The following is a 26713-nucleotide window of genomic DNA, read 5'->3' as shown; positions in this document are numbered from 1 at the left end:
AAAGAATCAAATCAGACCCAACAGTCAAAGACCTTAAAGAGGTAAAGAATGTAGTAGCGTCGGAGAACATGAAAGTTGAAACGGCAATCAAGTGCTTTTCATTGCTATAATATTTTCAAGTACTTTAAAATCGATATGATAAAATATTAAAATTATTATATCATATCAATAAATTTAAATAAAAGATATAATTTAATATTTTTTTTCAAATTCAAAAATATTTTATATCTAAAGTTTAATTGATATTATTTTCATATTTTTTTATTATATCATCATATTTATTTAAAATTTATAAGTTTTAAATATTTGAGATTGTAAAAGTAATATAAGCTCCAATCAAATATTTATATTACTAACACACTTGATGAAAAAAACTTGACATTTGTAAGAGAAATATAAGAACCATAATAATCGTCAAATGTTGAATCATTTAGTTAAGATTCATTTTTTTTTTTATGAAAATATTTTAAATTTAAATTTTATCGATGATTATTTATTAAAATTATCTCGAATACATCACTTATAATCATTTATATTAAATTATCAGATATAATATATTTTATTTTGAAATAAAAAATTAAACAATTTATCTATTATAAATTTTTTGTAATAAAAAAAAAATGGCCATGCAACTAGAAGTGCATCGATTCCTAAGAGATGTGGACATTAATGTTAACTTGGACCAGCTTTTTCTTTGTACCGAGCTACATAAGCTAACTTTCTTCTTGCAAAATCAGATTGGGGTGATCCGTTGTAATAGTTCACAAACATTAATTAAAAAGTGCTTGAATCTTTTTGGTTGGGATAAAGAACTAGAGAACGACTGTCTGTAAAAGCTTAAAAGTACAGAGGACCTAATTGAATTTATAGCCGTAAAATTTAGACGTCTAGTTGATGGCTTGGGAAGCTAAAAAATGATCAATCTGATGGCAGCCATTAAAGAGCTAAGCTTTGTATTTCAAGCAAACTTTAATTAAGAGACAACCAAAATTCTCAAAGTATGACAACTAAGACGTTGAGATACGGACATTTCGATAATATGCAAGATATTTGAATCAAGTTTTGAAACTGTTCATCTAATAAAATTCTAGGTAACATCAACTTGTTGGCGAAGCATGAAAGAAATCAGTTCAATTCTAACATACTTAACTCGAGTTTGACTTAATTAATTCATATAGCTACCTTTAAAAAATAACATCTAACAAATCTGAAATAAGGTGGTAAGCCGCTGTCTAGGTTACACAGTCATGAATCTGCCAGTGGTCCAGATTTAGGCAACATTTAACACATGAACCTATGAGGGGTAATTCACGGACGACGGCATGAGAAAAGGACAAGAACATTAGGGTGGCGATGCCGAATGTGGACCAATGTCTAAATGTTAAGCTAAATGAAAACCAAGTAATAAATGGGAAGAAAAGGACCCCATGTGGAAAGAGAACGTTGTTCAGTTCCTGCAACTGAAACATAAAGGACTAGTTCAAACAGAAGTACAACATTAAACCAGCTGGTTCAAGAATTAACTTGGAGTGACAATAAGGTTCAAATGAAATAAAACGACAAACAAGGGCAACCTAATTACAATCACAAATGTAGAATTAATGTCTTTAAAGCAAGATGATAAGCCTTCATTTCTGCTAAAAAGTCGTAATCTTAACCGGAAAAGAACGCGTAATCAATTATTTTGTTTCAAACAAAAAGGGGAGGGGGAAGAAAGCAAACAATCATTTCATAAGTGCAAACTTCAAACATCTGGTTTGGTCCCAGTCAGCTCAATGAGAAACATGCTTTACAACACGAACTGTGTTTCAAGCAGCCAAAACTTCTTCCTGGGGGTCTAGCCTAACATGAACCTCTTTCATGTTGCTCACAGCTGTAAGACGAGGACTATCAACCTAAGGTCAGTGCTTCAACTAGGAATGCAGCTTACTTCAGCCTCATCTTATAACAACTTTAGAACGAACCAATAATGTTCAAAGATCAAAACTGGACCACCTACCTACAAAAAACAAGCTAACTCAAACTATGAGGGCCCCAGTTAGTGAAATTTTGTTTTCTTCTGTCAAAATTTTCTAATACAATATGCAAATCAAATGAAAACAGAATCAACGAATTCAGGATGCAAATTGCTATCTAAATGCCAAATCGTCAATTAAGGAAATTAATCATAAGCAAATGAAGTCCACATATCGCCTACAGTTTTGGGAAAAGAAATATCAATGCATAAGTTCTTGGATAACTAAAAACCAGGGAAGAAAGCAAACGGAATAGCAAGACACGCTGAAAGGATAACGAGCATACGATGATTTTGACCATGTCATTCAAGTATGTGAGTTCATGGGTAAACCAACCGAACCTCAGTGAGTTAGTCTATTACAATTTACAATATATCAACAAGTATAAGCTATGGTTGCCCTTGGTTTAACCAACCATACCAACCTGAATAGAGCTGATTTTCCAAAGAGAATGGGCAAGGCAGACCCACAGGGCATAGTTCATGTAACAGTTTCACAATCAGTATTGCAAGAACACTTAATGAAAGCAGTGAACCTGGATATGATCCACCACCTAAACAACCACATCTGTGGTCCAGATGCCATGAATTTCATAATTAATACAAACACTCATTATGGTGATAACTAGAGAAAATAATTTCACAACTTTATTGCAACAGTTAAAAGTTCATAGAGATCAGAAGAAAGCAAGCAAAGCTTCTCCTAGCCCAATGAAGCTTTTCTAAAAACATAATGAAACAATAAAGGGAATAAAACTGGGCTGATAAGATTTAAGAAAAAATTTGGAATTGTACCTCATTTGCATCACAACTAAGTTAAAAAAATTTTAACAGAAAGCGCCGGTGAAAACAAGATGATAAACAAGAATAATCTCTTAATTTTATCAGCAAAGGTGTAAAAGGAAACAAAACTGGATCAAATACATGGAAGTGAAACTTACATAACCATAGAGGACACAAAACTACTCCAAAAACCAATTAAGATGATATCCTCTAAAACAGCAAATGCCTTTAGAAGTATAAGCTTTAGGTGAAACCCCATAAGGAATTTCCAGGGATCATTGATGATATCAAACAACTCTGATGTGTTTATGGCTATTTCAAAATTCCTCTTCTTTTACACTCTTTTAGGTCAGTGGGGATAATAAATACAGAATCTACACAAAGCCCTCCTTTAGAATGTGTGCAATCTATCTGTTTCATGGAAAATCTGAGTTCGGTTGCTGGTTCTGAGTCACTGACTATAAACTCCCCTACCATGTACTCTATCCAGCATCCACGCTTATGGTTTCCATTTTCATAATCTTGTTCAGTATCATCCAAAAAGTGCTCACATGACGCTAGCTGACCATCAGCAGTAGACAACTGAAATCTTACAGGCTTTATGTCCCAACCATGGGCATGTTCAAAACTAGACACCCGTCTTCCCAACCTTTTGGAAAATTTTCCAAGGTGAAGCCTGAATGAGATAGTATAGATATCAGCTGGAAGAGGGAACTTTACTACTCCATCTACTTCAAACCACCATATTTGCTGCAAATAGGCCACAACATGGAATCTGCAAGAAGAGCAACATAGAGGTAATTGTTAAAATTTGCTAACAAAGAAAGCTGGAGAGGGAAAAAAATTGAAAACAACACGTTCCACTGGCCAGCACAACTGGAAAATAATTTATTCAATGGCATAAAAATCTGAACAAAGACTGCAGCACCTGAAGCCACCCTGCCTTATCACAATGCTAGGAATAATAGTTAGTATAGTAGAAAGTTCATTTAAAAATTATATAGATTTTGATTGTAGGATTTTTTGAATACATCAGAAGTTAAGAAGATTAATATTACGAAAATCAAAGCTATTCTCTAAGTCAAAACATTCTTAACCATGCCTTGCCACTGAAGCAAAAGCTTGTTAGGAAGTTTCTTGAAGAAACTATAACATTCAAAACATTGGTCAGGCCTTAAATCTGACAGCCTTCAATTTCTGCCAAATAGTTAACCATGGCAGAAAAGGTTCAATTAAGGGTCACTAAGTCCCCAAATTCTCATATTTGAATGTTTTTAGCGTCTGGTATCCCTTAATAACTTCTAGCATACTTCAAGAATGGGAAACAAACATAAAGAAGCAGGAAGAGTCAATATGGTTATGTAACAAAAACAAAATTTGAGTCTACCCTGTGTTTTAGGACTATCATCCCATTTCCTGAGGGCAAAATCTTAAAATTAACAAGAGTGAAACACAATACCCTGTAGGGTAAAAGGAAGTTTAAAACATGTCAGAGATTACTCTAGAATACTAATTATTAGAAAGAACAAAGCAACCCTAGTTGTTAAAGACTTGCACAGTATATAATTATCTAAAGGCAAGCATAAACTTCCATAGAAGAGATGAACCTTCAAAGAGTGCTAAGCAAGAGAAGAAGACGATCTTTTCTCACAACTCCTCAAAAATAAATGTTAAAAAGGAAAAAAGTAGCATGCTTAAGAAAAGACAGAAAGAAAGTAGGAAAATAGTTAGTATTCTGTTTCACAGTATGGGTAACCGATCAATGCTTATTATCTCTGATCCTGCTGTAATGGGAAACATCATTTCCAGCATGGAAGCACCCTTGCAAGCAGCACATGAAAGGGAAATACAAATTGGAAGCTTAACATATCAGCATCCATATGCTTCTTCGTTAATTAAAAAAAGAGGTTCACCATCAAAATAGCAATCCTAAACAAAATAGACAAACCTCAAAAAGATAAGATGATGACAAAAACCAATCATAATGGGAAACATAAACATCTATACAAGGTTCTCTAGACACATAAAACATCTCAATTTCCTACAAAATTTTGACAAATGTCAACTTACACTAGACAGCACTATCGCCATTCGTGAAGGCTCACCAATTCCTTATTGCAAGATCCAAGTCTATCCAACCAAATTATCTTTCCTTATACACCTCTTCCAACCCATCAAATATCCCTTGAGATTAACAATGAGGCAACCAAGACAAGCATCATCTTTAGACGAGGTTAAGTAAAAGATCCCATCATCATCTTGACATTAACAATGAATGAGCAACAAAGATGAAAATTTTCCAAGGTTTCAGCCTTTCCACATAATAGCATTTGAATAAAGAAAACATCAACAAACAAAAAAGCCTAGAAAGCAGCAATTAACTAGCACCCAAATGCATTTCCTTCCACTAGGAAAAAATAAGACATGCAGTTGAAAACAAAATTTACAAAATGCCCCATTCCAACAAATGTGTACCTTAATCCATCTATATGCTCCATGTAGAAGCAAAATCGATAATCAATTAATTCCATTTTATGCTAAGCAATCAATACAGAATTCCGACATGGTGGTTAAAAACCTTGCTAGAAACATTTCAAGATACAAGTATCTCGATCCCATATTAAGTTAATGTAAAAATATATAAATTCTACTAGAAACTTTAGCATCAAAATATGATGATATTATTAATATCTAACCTAGATTCTTCAGTAGAAACCCAATTCCAATATCTTCGGTCATCAATTCCAGTAATTTCCATCCCTTTTGCAGATATTGCCATGCATACCCTCCCTGTCACTCTGTCCAGCCATACTTCCTGCATCACCCCATATTCAACCATCAGTAATCTTCTCTTATCCGTCTCTGATTATTATTAACTCAAAATAAAACAGCTAAAGCAAAACAAAAGGAAAAACATAAAAAAAAAAAAAAAAAAAATCCAAAAACCCTCCTTCACAACGCTACCCAAGAAAACCCAGCACAAACAAAATTTGTTAAATATTTTATCAAAAAATCATTAACCCGACACCTAAATTACCCAGAATCCTCAATTCCAATCCTACCTAAACAAATATGTTAAACTTACTCAAAAAGCCAAAAACAAATTTTTAAGGCAAATATTAAATTAAACAGAAAGTTTTTAAAAAAAAAAACCAAAAACCTTCATTTTCAATCCCTCAAACAAATATATATATATATATATATATATAAAACAACCCAAAGAACCCAAAACTCAAACACCCAGAAACACATTTAAAACAAAAATCAAATTAACCAAAAAAGAATGAAGAAAAACAAACAAATTTTATGACTACCCACCTTATTTCCATCTTCAAAAGGTATCGGGCGAGATAGAAGGGCAAAAATGTCTTTTTTGGACAAATTCTGGTGTCTTTCAGGTGGCATCAAATCCAGCAGACCTTGATAATTCCGGGGTAACTTCTGTTCCCAAACCGAATCCGACGACGACGCCCCTCTAAACGCACGATTCAACCTCGCCAGATTGCAAATCTCCGGCGGCGTCAAGTACGTGAAAACGCACGCCACGCAGCTCTCCGGTATGTCCCCTAATCCCGGTCCCATCGCCGTCCCGTTGGTTCCTTCCGTTAGGTTTGATAGAGACGCACCCATCAATCCCCTTCTCTTCCCTTTCTTAATTTTTTTCTTTTGCTTCTATATATAAAACTCACTGTGAATTTTTAAGCGTTTCTTTTTTTTTTTTTAAGTTAGAGTGGTAGGAAGAGTGAAGAGAGGAGGGGGAGCGGTTGGTGGGGGAGAAATTTTCCGGATGTTTTCTACCATTTTTTCGTTTGTTTGTATTTTTCCGGGAAAATGTGTTTTGGGGGAGGTGGGATAGAAAGTGATGGAAAATGTTTGCGAGTTTCTCTTTTTAGTAAAGGAATGAGTCTTGGATTGGACCATAAATATCTTCGGCTGTCATTTGGCACCGGATGCCGTGATGTTTTTATTATTATTATTATTATTATTATTATTTTGACTGGACCTTTTGGTTGCTGCCAAATCAAATTTGGCCTTAGCCTATATGTGGATGCCACTGATGCAGTTAAATTTTAATTATTATTAATTTAATTTAAATAAAACATTAATAAATTTTATTTAATATAAATTTATTATTAAATTTTTTTTAATTATAATTATAATAATTATTATTATTTTTAATTTCAACGTTCATCCAAACAATCCTTTAAAATTTTTTCTTTTAATTTCTTTTTAATTTAAATATTTTATTTATTTACTTATTTTTCAATTCTTTTTAAAACAAAAAGATAAATGTGACAAAAAAGCTAAACCTTAATGTCTTTGATTTAATTTTTACTGAATGTAAATTTAGTTGTTTAGTTATATTATAATTTATTAGTTAATTATTCAATAATTGTAATTTGATTATGATATAATAATTGATTATTTAATTGATTATATAGATGTAATATTTATTATAATTATAAAATTTTCAAAAAAATTATAACATTTTACATTGTATAATTGATTTTTTTGCTATTAATTTTTTATTTTTAGTTTTTTTAACTTATATTGAAAGAAATAAAAAAAAAGAAATAAATAACAAAAGTATAAGCCAAACTAAACTTATGAAAATATTTTAGAGAGGGATTAATTTACACTCATAAAAAATTAAAAAGTTTTATATTTTTTTAATAATTTATTTCAACAGATCTAAAGATGAGAGAGCTAAGTGAAAAAGAAAAAAATTATTTAATTTTATTTGTGGAATCTATTAAATTTAAGGGTTAAAAAAATATAAATTTGGCTAGAAATTAAATTTTGGATAAGATAAAATTGAAAATAACGAAAATAGTAAAATTAAATATTTTAATGATAAAATTAGATATTATATTTATAAAATTAAAATTAATAATAAAAATAAATATTCAAATACAAACTCAATAATAAAAATAATATTAGGTATTACAGTCTATTGCCTTTTATAAGACAACCGGTTGTCATAATTAAAAATATTTTTATTATTTAATTTTATATTAAAATAGTTTGTTATTCAAAAATCATTTAATTACATTTAAAATTTATTTTAATTTTATGTCCAGACAATCGACCGCTCTAAAATTTAATTAACCACTCAGCCCTTCCCCTTTGATTACAAACTAAAGAGGGGGTGAGGAATTTGCTCCCAGCACCTATAATTATTATTATTATTTTATCCTAAACTCCTTGGTTAAAAAAACTAAACTCAGGGCACTTTAAAATTTGTGTTGGCAAGGATTTTAAAGTCAAATCTAATAGACCATATTTTAATTGAAATGAAAATCCTGCACCACTAAATAGGGTGTGGTCAACTTTGTTTCTACGTTACCATAAAGTAAGGACCGGAGATTGTGGTCTAAAGATATACATATATGTTAAAATTACGGGCAAAATTTCACGTACTCTATTTTCCACCTCTAATGAGTTGCGAAAATATCAAATGAGTACTGTTTATAGTGAGCTTCGATCTCAAAATATTCTTGAAAAAATAAAAAAATAATTAAAAATAAAAAAATATTTTTTATATTTACATTTAGATAATCAAATCAAAATAAATAAAGTTGTAAAAGTGAATAATAAAAAAAATTAGGAGCATTATCAACTTGTTTTAAAGTGTTTGAATTTTTATATTTATAGATAAAAGATAATTAAGAGATAATAAAAATAATATATTAAATAATTTAAAAATTAATATAAATATCAAAATTATTTTTAATTGTTTGTTAAAAACTTAAAAAAAAAACATTATATTATTTTTATCATTAGATACTCTTAGTAAGCACCGTGTTTGACACTTGCCTACATAATGTTTAAATCATAAAAATGCACCTAATTAAAAGAGAAAAATAATAATAATAATTGAAAATAATATAGACAAACACAATGTCATTTTTAATCAGTAACTGAAAATTAAAAAAATTAGAATGATTAAAGAATTTTTTTTTTCTGTTAAAGAAGAGAAAAAAATGAAAAAGAAAATATTTATTGTGGAATTGGATTAAAAATGCAATATTTTATTGGTATAATGTGGAATATTGAAGTCAATTCCCTGCCCAGTTTTGAAAATCCTGTGGGTTTGCAAAGGTTTTTTTTTTATATATATAAAAAATGGCCGGTTACAAGCAAAACCATGGGCCAGTTTTTCTGCCATAGCGCCAAAAACTAAACGTTGTTGCCAAACTAAAACCGGCTGCTCCGCTCTCTGTTTACTATTTTTTTTTGTCTCTTCCTATCTTTTCTATATCTGTCGGTCTATTGCATTTTAATTCTCTTCAGCTTTCTTTTTTCTGTTACATTATTGAAACTCTAAAAAAGGGCACTCACAACTTTATTTTTTTGTGTAGAAGAAGTTTTCAGGTGCCTGGTGACTGTTACAACTCAATGATAGTCTGTTCTTGACTGGGTATGTTCTTTTTTTAGTTCTAACAGTTGTACAATTGCCTGTTAGGAATTTATGTTTTGTTGTCTGTTGTTAAGGATTCAGAAAAAGTGAAAAAGTAGTAGCCAATGACATTTACCTAGACAGAGTATTTGAGATCTCCAATAATTCTTGTAAGAGCTGTTTTTATTGTTGTTCTGAATGGATACTAGTGGTCTGCCTGGTGGGACGTTTTCTGGGATTGGTTCAGGAATGTTGGGCCTTGAAATGTCATTACAGCCCCAACAACAACAACAACAACCACCTCAAAACCCCCAAAGTGACCAAAACCCACATCATTTACCTCATCAACCACAAATGATTGCTTATTCTCATCATGAAACTGACCACTCACAACACCAGCAATCTGTTAAACAAGGCTACCCTTTTGCTTCCAAAACCAAACAACTATCCCCTCTTAGTGATGAAGATGAACCTGGTTTTCCTCCTGATGATTGTGCTGCTGATGCTAAGAAAAAATTTTCTCCATGGCAAAGAATGAAATGGACTGATAGCATGGTTAAGCTACTCATAATGGCAGTTTATTATATTGGTGATGAAGCTGGATCAGAAGGGAATGATCCTACTGGCAAGAAAAAGGCTGGTGGATTATTACAAAAGAAAGGGAAATGGAAGTCGGTTTCGAGGGCTATGATGGAGAAAGGGTTTTATGTTTCACCACAACAATGTGAAGACAAGTTCAATGATTTGAATAAGAGGTATAAGAGGGTTAATGATATACTTGGTAAAGGAACAGCTTGTAGGGTGGTGGAGAATCAAAGCTTGCTCGATACAATGGATTTGGCCCCGAAAATGAAGGAAGAAGTTAGAAAATTGTTGAATTCTAAGCACTTGTTTTTCAGGGAAATGTGTGCTTATCATAATAGTTGTGGCCATGGTGCAACTGCTGGGGCCAGTGGTGCTAATCATTCACCAGAGGTGGCCATTGAGCCATCCCAGATTCAGCACCATCAAGCTCAACAACAACGATGCCTCCATTCATCAGATAATGCTCAAATTTCTGGCAATTTGGGTAGAATCGAGGCCGAGGCTATGAAATTGGCTAAAGTAGGCAGTGAAGAAGAGGATGATGATGAAGATGATGACTCTGATGATGATGAGGAGGATGAGGATGATGATGATGATGAAGAGGCAATGGATGGTTACTCAAGAGGCCAAAGTGGACATGCTCAGGAAGATGATGAAGATAATGATGAAAAGTCTTCACATAAAAGGCCAAGAAAGGTACCATTTGCAATGTCGTTATCACCATTGATACAACAATTGAGCTGTGAAGTTATGAATGTGATACAAGACGGTTCAAAGAGTGCTTGCGAGAAGAAACATTGGATGAAGATGAGGCTAATGCAATTGGAGGAGCAACAAGTCAGTTACCAACACCAAGCATTCGAGCTTGAGAAGCAAAGGCTCAAGTGGATGAAATTCAGTGGCAAAAAAGAAAGGGAAATGGAAAGAGCAAAGCTTGAGAATGAACGAAGGCGGCTCGAAAACGAGAGAATGGTGTTGCTTGTTAGGCGGAAGGAGTTGGAGTTGGTTGAGCTTCTGCACCATAATCAGCCCCAGCAGCATTCTTCAAACAAGAGGGGAGACCCATCTAGCATCACTGGATGAAAATGTAACTTATGATAGGGATCACATTCGATAGAGTTTTAGATCAGATAGATACTTTTATATGAATGGTTGTTGTGCTTTTGTTCTTTCGTATTTCGTTCACGAAATATCGCTTTTTCAATCTTGTATGCATCGTGAATAAGGTTTTGGCTTACTACCAAATAATGAATACTCGTTCCAAAGAAGTTGACGATGTGCATAGGAAAAATAAACTTTTTTTTTTTTTTTTGTGGTTTCAGTGTCAAAACAAATGTAATAATTGTCTGGAATCCTAAGAAACCTCGTAATTTTTCTTTTTGAAATTTTATTTTTTATAATTTGATTTTTTATGAGAATATAATTATTGTATTTTTCAAAGATTTTTAACAATGTTAAGAAGTAGGAAAGTAAGGAAATAAAAAAAATTTTAATTTTTTAAGAAATTTTTTTAGATTTCAGAAGGAAAATGAATTTTTTTTCAAAGTAATTGACCTTAACAATATAATAATTTTTTATATAATATTATGAATATAAATTTTGTTTAATATATTTTAAATGAAAATTATTTTTTTAACATAGTACTAATGAATCTTCACAAAAATTATAATTAAAAACACAATATTTGCTGAAAAGATAAAAAAAATATTTTTCATAATTTAAAAAAATGAGGCTTTTAAAATAAAAAGTACAATTTTTGTTAAAAATATGAAAAAATTTATTTTTGAGAATTTAATAAAGATGTCGTTTTTAAGATAAAAAAATATAATTTTTGTTGAAAAAATGATATTTTGAATATAAAACACACTTTTTGTTATAAATATGAAAAACAAATTCCTAAAATCCAATAGAAATGATATTTTTAAGATAAAAATCCTAATTTTTATTGAAAAAAAGATATGTTTAAGATAAAAGTACAATCATTGTTGAAAACATGAAAATTATATTTTTTAAAATTTAATAAAGACAATATTTTTTATATAAAAAAACGTAGTTTTTATTAAAAATAAGAAAAAATATATAGTTTTCAAAATTAAATAAGATAAAAATATAATTTTTGTTGAAAAAACATTTTAAAAATAAAAATGTAATTTTTGTTAAAAATATAAAAATTATATTTTTCAAAATTCAATAAAAATATTTTAAAAATAAAAACATAATTTTTGTTGAAAAGATGATTTTTTTATATAAAAACATAATTTTTGATAAAAATAAAAAAATAAAAAATATTTAATATTATTATATATAAATTTAAAATATATTTATTTAATATTATTACACAAAAAATTTGTTTCAGATCCCAGTAAGGTAAGTTTACCATCCCTTCCAACGCCACATCAACTTTATCGTGAAAGTGATCTACGTGTTTTTTTTTTGTGTATGGACGATAACATTATAATAGTAATAAGAATAATATATATATTAGATTTGATGAAAATATAAAAAATTTAATTTTTAAAATTATTTAATTTTAATAAAAATAATGTGTTATTTACATATTATATATTATTTACATATTAATATTATAAATATCACATGTTATTCAAGAATTATTAAAAATAATATAATAAAAAATTTTATTAAGAGTTTATATTTAATGTATTTTTAATTTATAAATTTTATATACAGTTAATAAATCATATGATATTATTTTATTAATAAGTAAATATCAATCTTTAAAATATATATAAAAAATTATTTTTTAAAAAATTTACATATTAATGAATTCTCATGATCTGATTCACTTTATTAATTAAATAAAATTATTCAATAAAATTTATATATTAATAGTACATTAAATATAAATTATTTTATTAATAAATTTTATATTTTTATAAACCAAATACAAAAAGTTTTATATTTTTTAAATCAATAAAATCTAAAGTTTACAGATTTTTCTTTAATATCATTTTTTTAATTATTTTTTAAAAAATTTAAAATTTTGTGAACAAAATGCGTATGTGTTAAAAACTTATATAGCAGTGGTAAAACTGTAAAACTCCCTGGAAAACATACTAAAAGTTTCTTATAACAAGGACGAAAATTCCTTTAAAATCCAATCAGAAGCGTAGTCAGTTTCCAGCAAACAAACAAGAAGAAAAAACAAAAAATCCCATTAGTGTCCAATCCCGGAAAATCCAGAAGGACAAGGAATATTTGGTGTCTAAAAACTCCGGAAATCGAGAAATAAATGAATTAGAAAAAAAAAAGAATAGTATATGTTAAATCTTGGAAAATTAATGAAGAGAGAACATAGAAAAAAATAAAGAAACATGGTGGGGATAAAAAATTGTATCCAATATTGTCTTGCAGAAAATCCAGGAAGACATAGCAAGAGAAAAGTAATCCAATAATGTATAACAAATAACAAGAGAAAGTCTTGCAAAAAATCCAGGAAGAAATAGCAAGAGAAAAAAAATCCAATAATGTATAATAAAATAGCAAGAGAAAAACACGCCTGATGGGACTCGAACCCACAATCGTTTGATTAGAAGTCAAACGCCTTATCCATTAGGCCACAGGCGCTTTTGTTCAGATTTTATTTCTTTTCATTTTATTTATAAAATAGTCAACCCAAGCGTGTATAGCATTTTACCGTGCCTCGACCGATCCACCATGTTTATTTGCTAAATCAAGACAATTTTTTTTTTCAAATCCATTAAGATGTGCTTCACCTTCACATGAATTGAAAAATGGGGATCATGGCCATATTTTCCATGCATTCATTTCGGATAAGCTGGAAAAAGATTGTTAAAAGCGTGTATATTCTTAATACATTTCAAATCCATGCGTTCACCAAAACCTGGAGAACAAGGCCTCGCAGGTGCCACCAATAAAGTCATTCACCGCATTAAAAAATCAGAACGCAAAAATCCCACAGGAGAGAGTGACAAAAATGATTTAGTTTAATCTTCGAGCTCTATAATCTTCACGACAGAAGCATCCCCTACCTTCTGGCAAACGACAACTCGATCTTGTGACTTTACAACTCCTGAAGCCTTCCCATGGTCAAGTGCAACCTTCAAAACTGACTCATTTGTTGCATTTGTAGACTCTGCCTGCAAAATGAAGCAGAACAACGTAAGATATGATAGTAAAATCTAAAGGTACAAACATTGAAGTTTCTTTCAGACCTGAAGAACAGAGTTACAATGAACATAGAGCTGTACTTACAGGATGTCGGGGATCAGCAAGCATAGGGAAAAGACCTCTGACAATGAGAGATTGTCTAGCCTGAAGGATTCGCAAAAATTAAAATAGTTCCATTAGGATCAACACGTGTATAAGCTGAGATAAACATTCCATCAACATACTATCGACTTCTACAAATTAACTAGCAATATAAATTAAAGTTGAGAATAGAAATATTCCGACTTCTGCAACAGAATTATACCACAAATTCTTCTTTTAGATGATAGTGCAAGGCATTATTAACCACGTGTAAAAAACTGAGAGCTGTTATGAATGGTTTAACGGTAAAACCAAGCTTAATAAAACAGAACAAATCTTCTGAAAGTGATGACAAAATTAAATTGCATTAGAAAGAGAGGAAGCTTTTTCCATGTCAGTGGAGTCAATCACCAAGACATAAATTCGAGTGAAAACAAAACTCAAGATGGCATTCCATCATCCAGCAAGTTCTACCACATCAACACATCAAAGAGCTTAAAAGACGAGATGACACAGTATCATTTCCTAATTCAAGAAATTTTTACAGAAAAGAAAGTTACAAAATTTCTATATAACCATTTGAACTAGAACAAGGGAACCATTTAGCATTTTACTAACACTAACACAATTAAGGAGTGTTTTCACACTTTTGGGACATGTTGACATGGACTATAACAAAGACTATAAAACCAACAACAGAAACTTTTAAGCAATTACTCAGACATCCAGGATTCAGGACAAATGGCATACCTCAAAGGCCCCACTAAAGCTCCACTTCAATTGATTTGTCTTAAGCCGGGGGATAACAACTGAGAGAACTGGCATTGTTGGCCTGTACTTTGCAATCAATCTGGTATATACATGGAATACATTCAGAAAACCCATAAATGAATCAAGGACTACATAATGTCGAATGTCAGTAATGAAATTAATACACTTTTGACAAGTTTCCATTAATAACACGGTAACACCCCCCCCCCCCAAAAAAAAAAAAAAAACTGGAAAAGAAAGTAAATCTTGGGGGTGAGAAGAGAAAAGAAAAGAACAGCTCACATATAATTAAAATTGATCATAAAGCAGCGGTATACCTGGCAGCTCTCCCTGAGGATGTGAAGCATATAATAACTGATGCCTTCACCTTAATTGCTGCTCGTACCTAAACAGGAAATTCAGCCTATCAAAGACTCATTTGCAGATACATATTCAGCCTATCAGGGACTCGTTTGCAGGTACATGCTCAGTTTTAGCTATAACCAAAGTTGCTAAAAGCCACTTTGATAAAATGATAAAAACATGAAACAGAAGGGCAGAGTATTGGGAAGAATAAACACCGCAGAGGAAGCAATGGATTCCAAGTGGGTCATTGGCTCTCCAACATATTTGACAGTCTTCTTGAAATATAGATCCTGGTTGAATACCTTCTCTGCCTATGAAATTTATAATAAAAATGAAAAAACTGGGATTGAAAATGCTAAGAAAATGGAACAGAAAAATTCATAATTTTTTACTTTAACATATCCAGAACATAAAATGAACAATCTCATTGACATGCATGGCAAGTTAAAGTGTCTGAATTCCAAACCAAAAGTTGATGCCACATGCAAACAACAAATATAAAGAGTATTGATGCATGAATTATGCAATATGCAACAACAAACATCAAGCGTCCGAATTCCAAACAAAAGTTGATGCATGAATTATGCATTCTAGCATAAGCATAGATGCTTAGGTTTATGGCTACTAAGATAGAAAGTCAAATTTCTACAGGAGGGTTCATCACCAATGAAAAACCAGAAGAAAAACAAGTTTTAAAAGGGTTATGTCATTTTGGGTTTCCTTAGTTGAAAAAGCAAGTAAAACCATAGCCTAAGACAATAAGTTGACTGGAGAAACAAGTATGAATATGACTCTCATCCCTGCAAAGGATACTTCATTAATCCACAGGGACATAGCCTTTCCAGGACAAACAGAACAAGAGAATTATTTTTTTACCCCCTTACGATCCACTGAAAGATGGATGCCCAGGCCCCAACCAAGCAGCAATAAGTTAAAAACACTGTCTACATTAGAGAGTCCTGTGAGTTGTCAGTTAAAACTATACTAAACCTAGAATGTTTCAGGACAGTTGAACCTGCATACGTCAAAAGATTCAACTATGCACATTTACGAGACATAAGAGAGAATTTACCTCTGCACAAATTTTGCCAACAATAGAAATGGTTTCAACAGGGTATAATCCACGCAGGGTCTCAGCACCAAGAAGAATAGCATCACTTCCTGCGGCCATCAGAAAATGGGAAATTAAAAACAAGGTTTAAGTCCTGTATTGTGGTGATATGAGGTAAGGGATAATAACCATTAAATAATAGAAAAAGATATGTCCTTGTCAGAAACAGTTTGTCAGTTCCCAGCTCCAACGAACAAAATATAAGAATTTTCATACATTAGTTCAATCTCATCACATATAGCATGCGATCATAAACAATTTGAAAGATATATCAACGAACAAAGTCCAAAGCAGCAAATGTCCAAAATAAAGCATAGTAATATACCATCAAGAACAGCATTGGCAACATCAGTTGCCTCAGCACGAGTTGGCCTCAAGTTGTCAGTCATACTGTCCACAACACGAGTGACCACCGCAGGCTTTCCAGCCATGTTACACTTGTACAGAGCAGCCTTTTGAAATAAGAACACCTGCAAGGAAAAGAACAGTCAATTAGTGGCAAGCTCTAAAAAATGGCAACAAGAGGCACCATATCCACATATCAAACTAAATTATACATTTAAAACTAGGACCAACAATCCAAGGTTGCTAATAAGCATTTATGAAGTAAAGCTATACATGATGGAACAGACTGCACGATCCATTCAACAAGAAACATTTTGCAGAAATGCATCATATTCACAGCCCTCTGCAAATTGGATCTCTAGTACTTATATAGACGACTTGCATATTTTATAATAAGAACCTTAAGACCCTCAAATGACTGCTGGTTCAAGTTACGAAACCGACCTTCTCAGGAGGGAGATCAATGCCCAAATTTCCACGGGAAAGAATGATACCATCTGCTTCCTGGAGGATCTCATCAAAATGGTTTAATCCCTGAAGAATGAAAAACATTAATGTCATAGCATATGTAATCGAAACCTATATATTTATCGTTCTCGGCAAATACAACATGTAAAGCACCTCTATGTTCTCAATCTTAACAAAAATTTGTGTCTGAGAGAGGTCACCCAACTTTGAAAGGAACTCACGAGCCTACAAAGAGTATCAAAGAGCAATCAGAGAACCATAGAAACTTCAAACAAGGATACGCAAAAGCGATACTTACATGGCGAACATCTTCCGCATGTCGAGTGTATGATAGTGAGAGGAAGTCGATTTTGTTTTTAACTCCCCAAGAACTTATAACCTGAAGTAAGTATCACTGGGTCACAAATGGGATTCTGTGAAAAATATCAGGAAAACAAGCTAGAGCTTATTACAAGAGAGATTACTTCTCCCTTATTAAAAATCAAGGGCAACCTTACCTCCTTGTCTCTATCAGAAAGGGTAGGCAACTCAATACGAATTTGAGAGGCATGCAACGTGAACAATGACCCAGTCAATGTTGCAGAGTTCTTTATCACACAAACCACATCATTTCCTTGTATCTCACTAACCTGCATAATTTCACTCACAGTTTAGGCAATCGTAGGTGCATAGGAATTCTAATTGTAAAGTTAAGTTCCTTAATCAATTAACCAACAAATAAGTAGTAAAACAACAGCAAAGATCTTAACAAAAACACAAATAGAAAGATATTTCATATTTCTAGTTCCGCTTTCCTTACCTCCAGCCATACAGATGTGGTTTCACTCCCAGTAAACAGGTACTGACCAATAAAAATAGTGTCTCCCTTCTTCACTGCCTGCAAAAACCAGATTGCATGGTTTGTCAGAAAGATTGCACAAAGAAACTGGGCAACCACCAGCAATACGAATTCCTTTGAGTTAACTGTACCAAGAATCTATAAGCATTACACTAGCCAATACATGCCTCCTAACCCCTAATTAATGAAAAGCTATATATAAAGCCATGAATGCACAATAGAATCAGAAATTCTAAAACACACCATATTTTAAACTTCAGACCAAAGGCGAAGAAAACAAGGCTCATGCAGATACTTTCTCAGAGCAAACAACATGGGATACACAAAATGCAATGAAAGGTAGTGCACTAGGCATTGAACCTTTGATAATCCATCAAAATTGATGGGCAATAATTCTGAAGAGGCCTCTTGTCCTTCGTCTGGTGTCAAGATAACGGTACCATTTTCCTGTAGAGAGATGGCTTTTTCGATTTTATTAACAACCTGCAACTCCGGACCCACTGTATCCAACATAACCTAAAAAGCCAAAAACCAAATAGATCACTTCATTTTCTTTAGTTCCATTATCCCCATAAAAGCAGTCAAATAACAATCTGTACTAAGGTAACAAGGAAACTACCCATTGTTTGCCATAATCCAAATTCAGGAACAGGCAACTCCATTCATCTGGAGTAAGGCGCAAAATTTCAAAATTCACACAAAAAAAGTCCTAAAATAACGTCAAAAACCATTTTATAAAAAAGAGAAACATGGCAAAGCATTTTCTTTTGAGCTGAACACAAAGTTTACATTAAGACAGACAATTTTCCTAAGAAACAAACAAACAGTAAGCAAACAAAAAGTACATATAACTAACAAAAATAAACCAAAATACAAAGAACATACCGCACAAAGCTTCTTAGTAGTCTTAACGGCTGTCTTCAAATTTTCTAAGGTTTCTTGATGATACTCCGGGTCACGCCATGAGAAATCGAACCTAGCCACTGCCAAACCAAAAAAAAAAAAAAAGAAAAACTTATTTCCAATGACAGTAATAATTAAAAAAAATAAATAAAGAGTGAGACAGAAAATACCGTACCGGACATTCCAGCTTTAAGGCAACCAGAAATAACCTCCACGGATCGAGACTTCGGACCTAAAGTTCCCACTATCTTTGTCATTGCTGGAAAAAAACTCTGAAAAAGACGACAAACGAATCAGATTCCAATCAGCTTCCCGCAAAAATAAAAACTCAAACAGATTGATTTGAAAAAATGAAAGTGAAACTTACAGCCTTCGATGGCTCCAGGATTGAAGCCATCCTGATTGGCTCTTCCAGAAGCAGATGACTGGATTGCATTTTTTTTGCCGATTAAGACAAAAACAAAAAATCGATTGCCCTTCTTTTTTTCTTGATAGAGAATCTTTTGATCAAGAACCCTGGCGTTAAAAAACGAAGAAAAACAATTTTGCCTTTGTAAAAACCTTAGAATAAAAAGAATATACTTTTCTTCTGATTGACTTATCCTTTCTATTGACCGGAGCACAGTAAACCTGGTTTCACCAAAATCAGATGGCTTTTTCCTTCGGCGATTTTTATTTCCTTCATTTTCTTATTACACGTGATATTATCGTACAGTTTCTTGGCGAAGGAGATAGCTCGATGTCACGTTGCCAATCGAACACGTAGCGCGTGTTGAAACGAATGGTTTTGATTGGGTGGATGGAGTGAGAAGTGGCATTTGGAGACCGGGGTAGCTGGGAAGGAGTTTCGTAGAGAATACAGGCACGTGCTTTTGGGCCAGTAGGGGATACTGATTTTCGCAAGGAACAGGGATGAGTTGCAGACGTTCTGGAACACGACCAAAAGTGGACAGTTGGATCCCATCAGGGAAATGTTTGGAGAATTAAACTGAAACTGAAACTGCAGCATCCAATGGTCAAATTCTATGTGCTGTCCTGTATTACTTTTTTGTACGGGCGTGGATGTTGGGAGGTGTTTGGTTGGGCACGTTTTTTAGTTGTGAATCTAGAGATGGGCTCATTAGGTTGTTTAGGCCCAAACTCGAATTTTAGAATGATCAAATCAACTCAAATCCCATGAATTTCCATGGCAACAAACAAGTTTTTTTTTTTTTAACTGGTAGATGACAAAGTCAATGCCCATGACAAAAATTCTGGACAAGAAATGTTCCATTTGTCTTAAAAAAACAAAAAAAAAAAAAAGTTCCACTTGTAGAGTGAAGTATCATATGCATAGATTTATTAATTATATAAGTGTTATGATTTTAACAAGTGATATATTTTGTCTTTCATTAAAACAATAAATTTATTGTCCATGTATGTTGTATGACTCCTTTTGTGAGCGTGTCGATCATGTTAAATAAAATATTGGAATACATGATAAGTGTATTAAGCGCCTTCAGTCTTTTATCTATAATCCTAGTTAGATTTGATATTTTAAAATATAATATAATAATATGATATAAATATAATATTAAAATAAAATATAAAAGTGATTTAGTTAAAAATTTATCAATAATTATATATAAATTTAATAAAATTAAAAATATATATTTTATATTTTATATTTTTATATTAATATTAATTATAACGTGTAATTTTTATATAAAATATAATATAAATAAAAAAATTTTAATATTTTATATGATATGAATATACGAATTATTAAATTTAATATTGATTTTATTTCGAAATGAAAGTCCCACAAAAAAACCCATCTTGAGTCTAATTTTATTAAATCAAATCTAACTTAAGATTGATAAATATATTTGAATTCATTGAATTTTAATCCAACTCAACTCTATAAGATTGATATTTTTTTAAAATCAGGTTTAAGATCTAATAGAGTTTAAAAAAAAAAAAATTAAGGTCAAAGTTAAATTTTAAATAAACCTAACTTGACTCAATATTAAATATTATATTAAATTAAAATTATTAAATTAATTTTGAATCATGTTGATTATGATTTTATACTTACATAGATTAAAACAAACATAAAAAATAATATTTTAATATTAAATCAAATAAAAAATAAATATTTATTTTATAAAATTAAATAAAATCAATAAAAAAAACACATCGACTTAATCTTTGTCATCACTAATCTTAAACTTAATAATTTAAAATATGAAATATAATATAAATAAAAGACATAAAAAATGATATAATTTAAAATTTTATATATAATTATATAAATTTAATAAAATTGAAAAGATATATTTTTTTATATCAATATAAATTATAACACATAATTTTTATATAAAATATAATATAAATATAAAAATATTAATATTTTATACCATACGATATAACTATTCTAACCAAACTTAACAACGGCCTTCCAACACAAACATATGCAAAACCAAAGATGCTGCCGTACGCCGACAATCACCCACACGGGTCCTACCCACGTGCCAACTCCCTTCCTACTATCCTTCAATACTTAACGGAACCGTCTCTATCCGTCACGGCCATCATGTTCCGTCAATCCGCCCTCCCGCTCTCTCATCGACGGCTCTCCAGCCTCCCCTAACGTCTTCCGTTCACCTTTCCACCAACCCTAACCCTAACGTCCCCCTATGGCCTCTTCCGTTGACGACGATTTCTCTCTCCTCGACGACCACCAAACTAACCCTACCCACCACCACCCTACTTACGCGCAGATTCACGCGCCTCCACCTGACAATCACGACGCTGACGATGACTCTGATTCCGCCTTCCGCGACCCCGATTTCGGCAGCAACAACAACAACAATAACGCTACGTCTTCTGATATACGGATCGATAAGAGAAGAGATCAAGAAGAGATAAATGACTGCATTTTGAAGAAACCGAAGCAATCGACGACGGAGTACCGAAAAGACAGAGAAGAATGGAGCGACGCCGCAATTGGGTGTTTATTGCAGGCGTATATGGAGAAGTTGACGCAGCTGAACAGAGGCCATCTGAGAGGAAGAGATTGGGAGGAGGTAGCGGCGGCGGTTAGCGAGCGATGCGAGAAGCAGAGTAAGAGTGTGGAGCAGTGCAAGAACAAGGTTGATAATTTGAAGAAAAGGTATAAGCTTGAAAGGCATAGGATGAGTGATGGCGGCATCACGGCGAGTCATTGGCCTTGGTTTAAGAAAATGGAGGAGATAGTTGGAAATTCACTGCCGGGAAAGGCTGTGGCTGATGAAGATAGGGGCGGCGCTTCTCCAGGAACTGCCGTTAGACAACCCAAAAGGTATATTTTGCTATTATTTGCTAATGTTGCACTTGAATTCTTTAGGTTGCTGTGTTGTGGTGGTCGCTTTCACCAGGGAATAAATTAAATGGATGATATGTTAGTCTAAAAGAATCCATTTTCAACATAAAATTTAACAGGAAAAATATGAGCAAGACATTCTTATTTTCACTCTTTTGTTCTTGAGTTTGCTAGTTGTTTACTTGTTTTAAATTTGTCAAAATTGAAAACGATGCTAAAAGTACTGGATAATGATATTTGCTAGTTGTTTCAGTGAAATGCGGGTCTCTGTTGATCATATTGTTTTGTTATACTAGTTTTGTACTTGAAGAGTTCTATCTTTTACTGGTTCTTGACATCGGCTTGTAATGAAAATATTGATGCCCTAGATTGTTAGTAAATGTCATGTTAGTGTGTAATGTATGGACTAATTATGTATTTGTTCTTTTATATTGATGGAAATACCATTGCGGTTGTCTGATATTCGATATCCTTATTTTTTTTAATCAGCAGATATGCTTTAGCTACATCAAGCCCCGTAGGTCAGATAATTAGCATGAAGTCCAAAAGTCCTAAATGGCGCAGAGTGGTGTTCAAAATTAGTGGCGCTGCTCTTGCTTGCACTGGTCCTCACAATATTGACCCAAAGGTTCACCATGAGTTTCTTATATATAGTCAGAAACTAGGATAATATTGCTGTCAAATATTGAATTCTTTAATAAGCTGTTTCTTTCTGATTATCAGGTAGCAATGCTGATTGCTAGGGAAGTTGCAATTGCGTGCAACCTAGGTGTAGAGGTAATCATTACTTCTTTTATCTCTTATCATTGGGGATGTTTGCATCCTTTTAGCATGCCATATTTTGGTGATTCCAGGTAGCAATAGTTGTTGGAGGGCGCAATTTCTTTTGCGGAGACACATGGGTTGCAGCAACTGGTTTAGATAGAAGTACTGCATATCAAATTGGGTAATGTGGTCATTGCTTAACTCACAATGGAGGATACTCTTTTTGATCTGCATACCAACTTTGGTTTAATTTTGAAAAAATAAAAAAGAGAGTATTTCTTAAGCCTATTGTGACGCTTGTAAGACAAAGCTTGCTGACATATAGCTGCCATTATATTGTAAATTGACACTACTCTGATAGTTTTGTAGGTCTCGGGGTATGACTATACACTGATACTTTTTGGTTGTTTCTGGAAATGAATTTAATTGGGTGGTATATGCAATATGTATGCCTTGATGCTCGGAAGCTGTTGCTTGGTATATCCAATAAACAGAATATAATGATGGAGTGGGTCACAAGAAAGGATCTTAATGAATCTATTTGTTATTTCTGAACTTTCAATCTTCATGGGCTGACAATGGCAACATCATATTATTCTTTTTATGGATGTTAAATGTGTAGTAGATAGTTATGATTGGGTTTCCAGCATAGTGTTATTTGCTAATCCTTTTTAGGCAGCTATCTTGAGGGGTACAGAGTTGTGTCTGATGCTAAAAGGATGGCATGGATACGGTGTTGGAAAAGGGAGATCCAACCGGTACAAGGAGGATTGAACAATCAACAGTCACAAAGATTGATATAAAAAAATGTTGTTTTTCTATCTGAAGAAAATTACCCCATGAATATCTTCTAGATGAATCTGTAGTGGAATTAGTTCCTTCAAGTGCACTATGGTGATTGTGATGCTGCCAAATAAATATGTTTATACACTACGTTTAGATGTTCATGTCTTGTTATGAAACTAATCAAATCCATGACCCTGCAATTTACTGCAGCATGATGGCGTCTGTGATGAATTCCATACTACTGCAATCATCACTGGAGAAAATGGGTGTTCAGACCCGTGTGCAAACTGCATTTTCAGTGCAAGAGGTTGCAGAACCATACAGTCGGCAACGAGCCATACGTCATCTTGAAAAGGGTAGAGTTGTAATATTTGGTGGCATTGGCGCTGGCATTGGAAATCCACTCTTTTCTTCTGACACAGCTGCAGCGCTTCGAGCTTCAGAAAGTATGGCTCTGTCTCTTCCCATTTTTTTACAATTCAATCTCTTATACTATATGACACTCTCTTTCTGTCCCCCTTCCATCTGACACAGAGCAAATGCATATTCAGACACTTTCTTCTTTTTTTTTTTTTTTGGTTCTCTACATTTGACATGTCTGCTTTCTCTTCAGTTCATGCAGCAGCAGTTCTTAAAGGTGTGAATGTTGATGGTGTTCATGACTGCCACTCCCAATATAATAATGCTACATTTGAGCACATCTCCTTTAGAGAGTTCGTCTCTAGTGGTGCGACAGCCATGGACATGATGGCATTGACCTTCTGTGAAGAGAATGGCATTCCTGGTTGGTCTTCTTGTTGCCTTGACTTATATTTGACAAAGATTAAAGTTACTGAGGATTAGTTCTGACAGTTCCTAAAATTGCTGGTCCAACTGATTTAATATCGTGCTTCATGTTTGCCTTCCATGTTTTGAATTTTATGGATAGCTGCCAATAGAATTTTTATATCCCAGATTACATTTTGATGTTAATTACCAGATGATTGATCCCATACAAATTAAATCAATTTACTTTGGTACAGTTGTGGTCTTTAATCTTCTTCAGCCTGGAAACATCTCAAAAGCATTATGTGGGGACCAAGTTGGTACGTTGATTGATCAAAATGGAAGGACAAGCTGATCTAGAAACCCTTATCAGATGCATTTCTAGTTGTTGTGACTATGGACATAAGTCAGATATTGTTAATATACTCCAGTAACAACAAGTGTTCCTGTAAATTCGGCTGCTGTGTTTCTACAACTGAGGCTTGTTTGGATTCTTGACTTGAAGATGCTGCTGCCGTAACACCAGGAGACCAGGTGTTAACCTGCAATGCAAATAACTGATTATTCTCATAGCTAATTGCTTCATTCAAAATCTATATTTTGTTTGGTGCCAATATCTATTGTATTTAAATCTATTAGAAATAGTATCAATTTATTGAAACATCAGCTGTGGGAGATGGTTGTCACAATGTACCATTACCGATTTACAAGAATACAAGTGATGCTGTAAGATTTGTAGTTCACTGATAATACTCTTAGATCAGAATTAGAAATAGGATGTTGTCACTAGCTGAAACTTATTATTGGCAACATGTATCAGAAATTTTATTATTTGCAAATTTAAAGATGCATTTCTCTAATTGCTTACAATTTCTACAATTATTTATTCTGAGTTTGCGATAAGTAATAGGGTGAACTGATGCCATAAAAACGTCTCTCTGAACTGTATTTTTAAAGCATTTATGTATAAACAAGGCATGGTGATTTCTTATTCTGCAATACTTCCATTTTCTCTATTCTAAACCATGTGCAAATGACATTAGATATCCTTTGCAATGGTTCTTACGTGCTGACAGGATGGTATCAATAAACCAACAGAAGGGAATAAAACCATTGATGGCGCTTGTGTTCTTATCAAGAAGTTCCAAATGGTAGAATTGAGTGCGCATCATGAAAGATGGTGGAGATTAATTTTGCCTTCCGATTATATAGGAGAATTAGCTTGAAGCAAGAGGCAACATCGGTGAGAATCCAATGCCCCCAAAACCCAATGGTTCCTCTACAAGGTTCGTTGATGAGGCTGAAAGGTATAGTTGATGAACAACAGGTGACTTGACACTCCAGGGTAGTCAAGGACAACTGGTGAATATTTCTGTAATACCTCTTCCTTGGTGCTGGACAAAATCAGCGGATTACTGCAAGAAAAGTTTGGGTTCTGTAAGGATGTGATTGCTGCTGGGATTCAAAAGTTTTCTTCTTTGAAGAGCGTTGGGATTTAAAAGTCAATAGATTGATAGATTCCTTTGCCATATTGAGGAGAAGATGATGATAATGAGTTTTTAAGCTTGAGCAATGCATAAAATGCTGCAGTTTTGTTCCACTACCACGTAATTCTTTTGTTGGTTGGCTGGTTTTGAGGAGGAGGAAAACTGTTGATGGTAGAAATCATGGACATTTTCAATGATTCTAGTAAGAAATAAATCCTGTCCTGCGGGTACTTCGTGCTGGTCAAAAGGCCTCGTTCTAGTCAGGTTTTTAGCCCAATGACGATCTGAATTGCCATTCTCCATTTGAATACTTAAAACTAGTTGCACGTTATGACTTGGCCATTGCCTACTAACAAGGCAAGACAGGATTATTTTGGCGTAATGCACTCAGGAGTGGCTGAATTGGGATGAATCGTACTGCTTTCATTGGTGGTGAGGAATTGTTTGCATATCACTTCACAACTTTCCAGCTAACTGAATTAATCCATCGGATGCAAACAGAGTGGAAAAGATTAATCCTTTCAAGATTGAGTTTGGGTTTGGAAAAACTTAATAGAACTATCTTGGTTGCCTAAAGGATACTGTTCCACCCTGATAGTGTCAATCATTTTAACTACTTCTGCCATTGTAGGCTGCTTTTCTGGCTGTGGAACCATACAGGCCAACCCCACATGAAGCATTGATCCTCTTCAATGTTTCGGTACCTCAAAAGTTCTTGATCAAACACTTCTGCTGTCCACTCTTCCTCAACAACTGATTGAATCCATTTCTGAA

At 33.0% G+C, this 26713-nt stretch overlaps 4 protein-coding genes and 1 non-coding gene across 8 annotated transcripts; 2 read left to right on the top strand and 3 right to left on the bottom strand.

Moving 5' to 3' along the window:
- Positions 1-2871: 2871 nt before the first annotated feature.
- On the bottom strand, positions 2872-6739 carry LOC111296516 (F-box protein PP2-A15-like). Its single transcript, XM_022890867.2, has 3 exons — positions 6116-6739; positions 5494-5612; positions 2872-3572 (listed from the first exon to the last, which is right to left on the bottom strand). Exons 1-3 carry the CDS (start codon positions 6425-6427, stop codon positions 3110-3112), a joined length of 894 nt encoding a protein of 297 aa, XP_022746602.1. The 5' UTR covers positions 6428-6739; the 3' UTR covers positions 2872-3109.
- A 2356-nt stretch (positions 6740-9095) lies between these two features.
- On the top strand, positions 9096-10988 carry LOC111296642 (uncharacterized). The gene has a single exon (XM_022891040.2). It carries the CDS (start codon positions 9396-9398, stop codon positions 10863-10865), a length of 1470 nt encoding a protein of 489 aa, XP_022746775.2. The 5' UTR covers positions 9096-9395; the 3' UTR covers positions 10866-10988.
- Positions 10989-13294: 2306 nt separating this feature from the next.
- TRNAR-UCU (transfer RNA arginine (anticodon UCU)) lies at positions 13295-13367 on the bottom strand. The gene has a single exon. It is a non-coding gene; the product is annotated as a tRNA-Arg (tRNA).
- Positions 13368-13589: 222 nt separating this feature from the next.
- On the bottom strand, positions 13590-19457 carry LOC111296061 (pyruvate kinase 1, cytosolic-like). 3 transcript variants are annotated; one of them, XM_022890088.2, is made up of 16 exons: positions 19161-19457; positions 18969-19065; positions 18776-18873; positions 18251-18406; positions 17852-17929; positions 17550-17681; positions 17351-17431; positions 17206-17277; positions 17029-17118; positions 16565-16709; positions 16201-16289; positions 15344-15439; positions 15101-15168; positions 14763-14862; positions 14016-14075; positions 13590-13900 (listed from the first exon to the last, which is right to left on the bottom strand). In XM_022890088.2, the coding sequence occupies exons 1-16, from the start codon at positions 19227-19229 to the stop codon at positions 13748-13750; spliced, it is 1584 nt and encodes a 527-aa protein (XP_022745823.2). In that variant the 5' UTR covers positions 19230-19457; the 3' UTR covers positions 13590-13747. The 3 variants fall into 3 exon arrangements, with proteins under 3 accessions (XP_022745823.2, XP_022745824.2, XP_022745825.2); XM_022890089.2 differs by lacking the exon at positions 15344-15439; XM_022890090.2 differs by lacking the exon at positions 18251-18406.
- Positions 19458-21227: 1770 nt separating this feature from the next.
- Positions 21228-25312, top strand: LOC111296814 (uncharacterized). 2 transcript variants are annotated; one of them, XM_022891285.2, is made up of 7 exons: positions 21228-22115; positions 22629-22764; positions 22860-22913; positions 22991-23082; positions 23898-24133; positions 24301-24471; positions 24710-25312. In XM_022891285.2, exons 1-7 carry the CDS (start codon positions 21472-21474, stop codon positions 24805-24807), a joined length of 1431 nt encoding a protein of 476 aa, XP_022747020.2. In that variant the 5' UTR covers positions 21228-21471; the 3' UTR covers positions 24808-25312. The 2 variants fall into 2 exon arrangements, with proteins under 2 accessions (XP_022747020.2, XP_022747019.2); XM_022891284.2 differs by having other exon boundaries at positions 22626-22764.
- The last annotated feature ends 1401 nt before the right edge of the window (positions 25313-26713 follow it).

This window comes from Durio zibethinus, chromosome 12, assembly GCF_047325235.1.
Source record: "Durio zibethinus cultivar Kanyao isolate XHJ-2024 chromosome 12, ASM4732523v1, whole genome shotgun sequence".
In the NCBI taxonomy this organism is placed as follows: Eukaryota; Viridiplantae; Streptophyta; class Magnoliopsida; order Malvales; family Malvaceae; genus Durio; species Durio zibethinus.
This window is presented reverse-complemented; position numbering and strand designations above follow the sequence as displayed.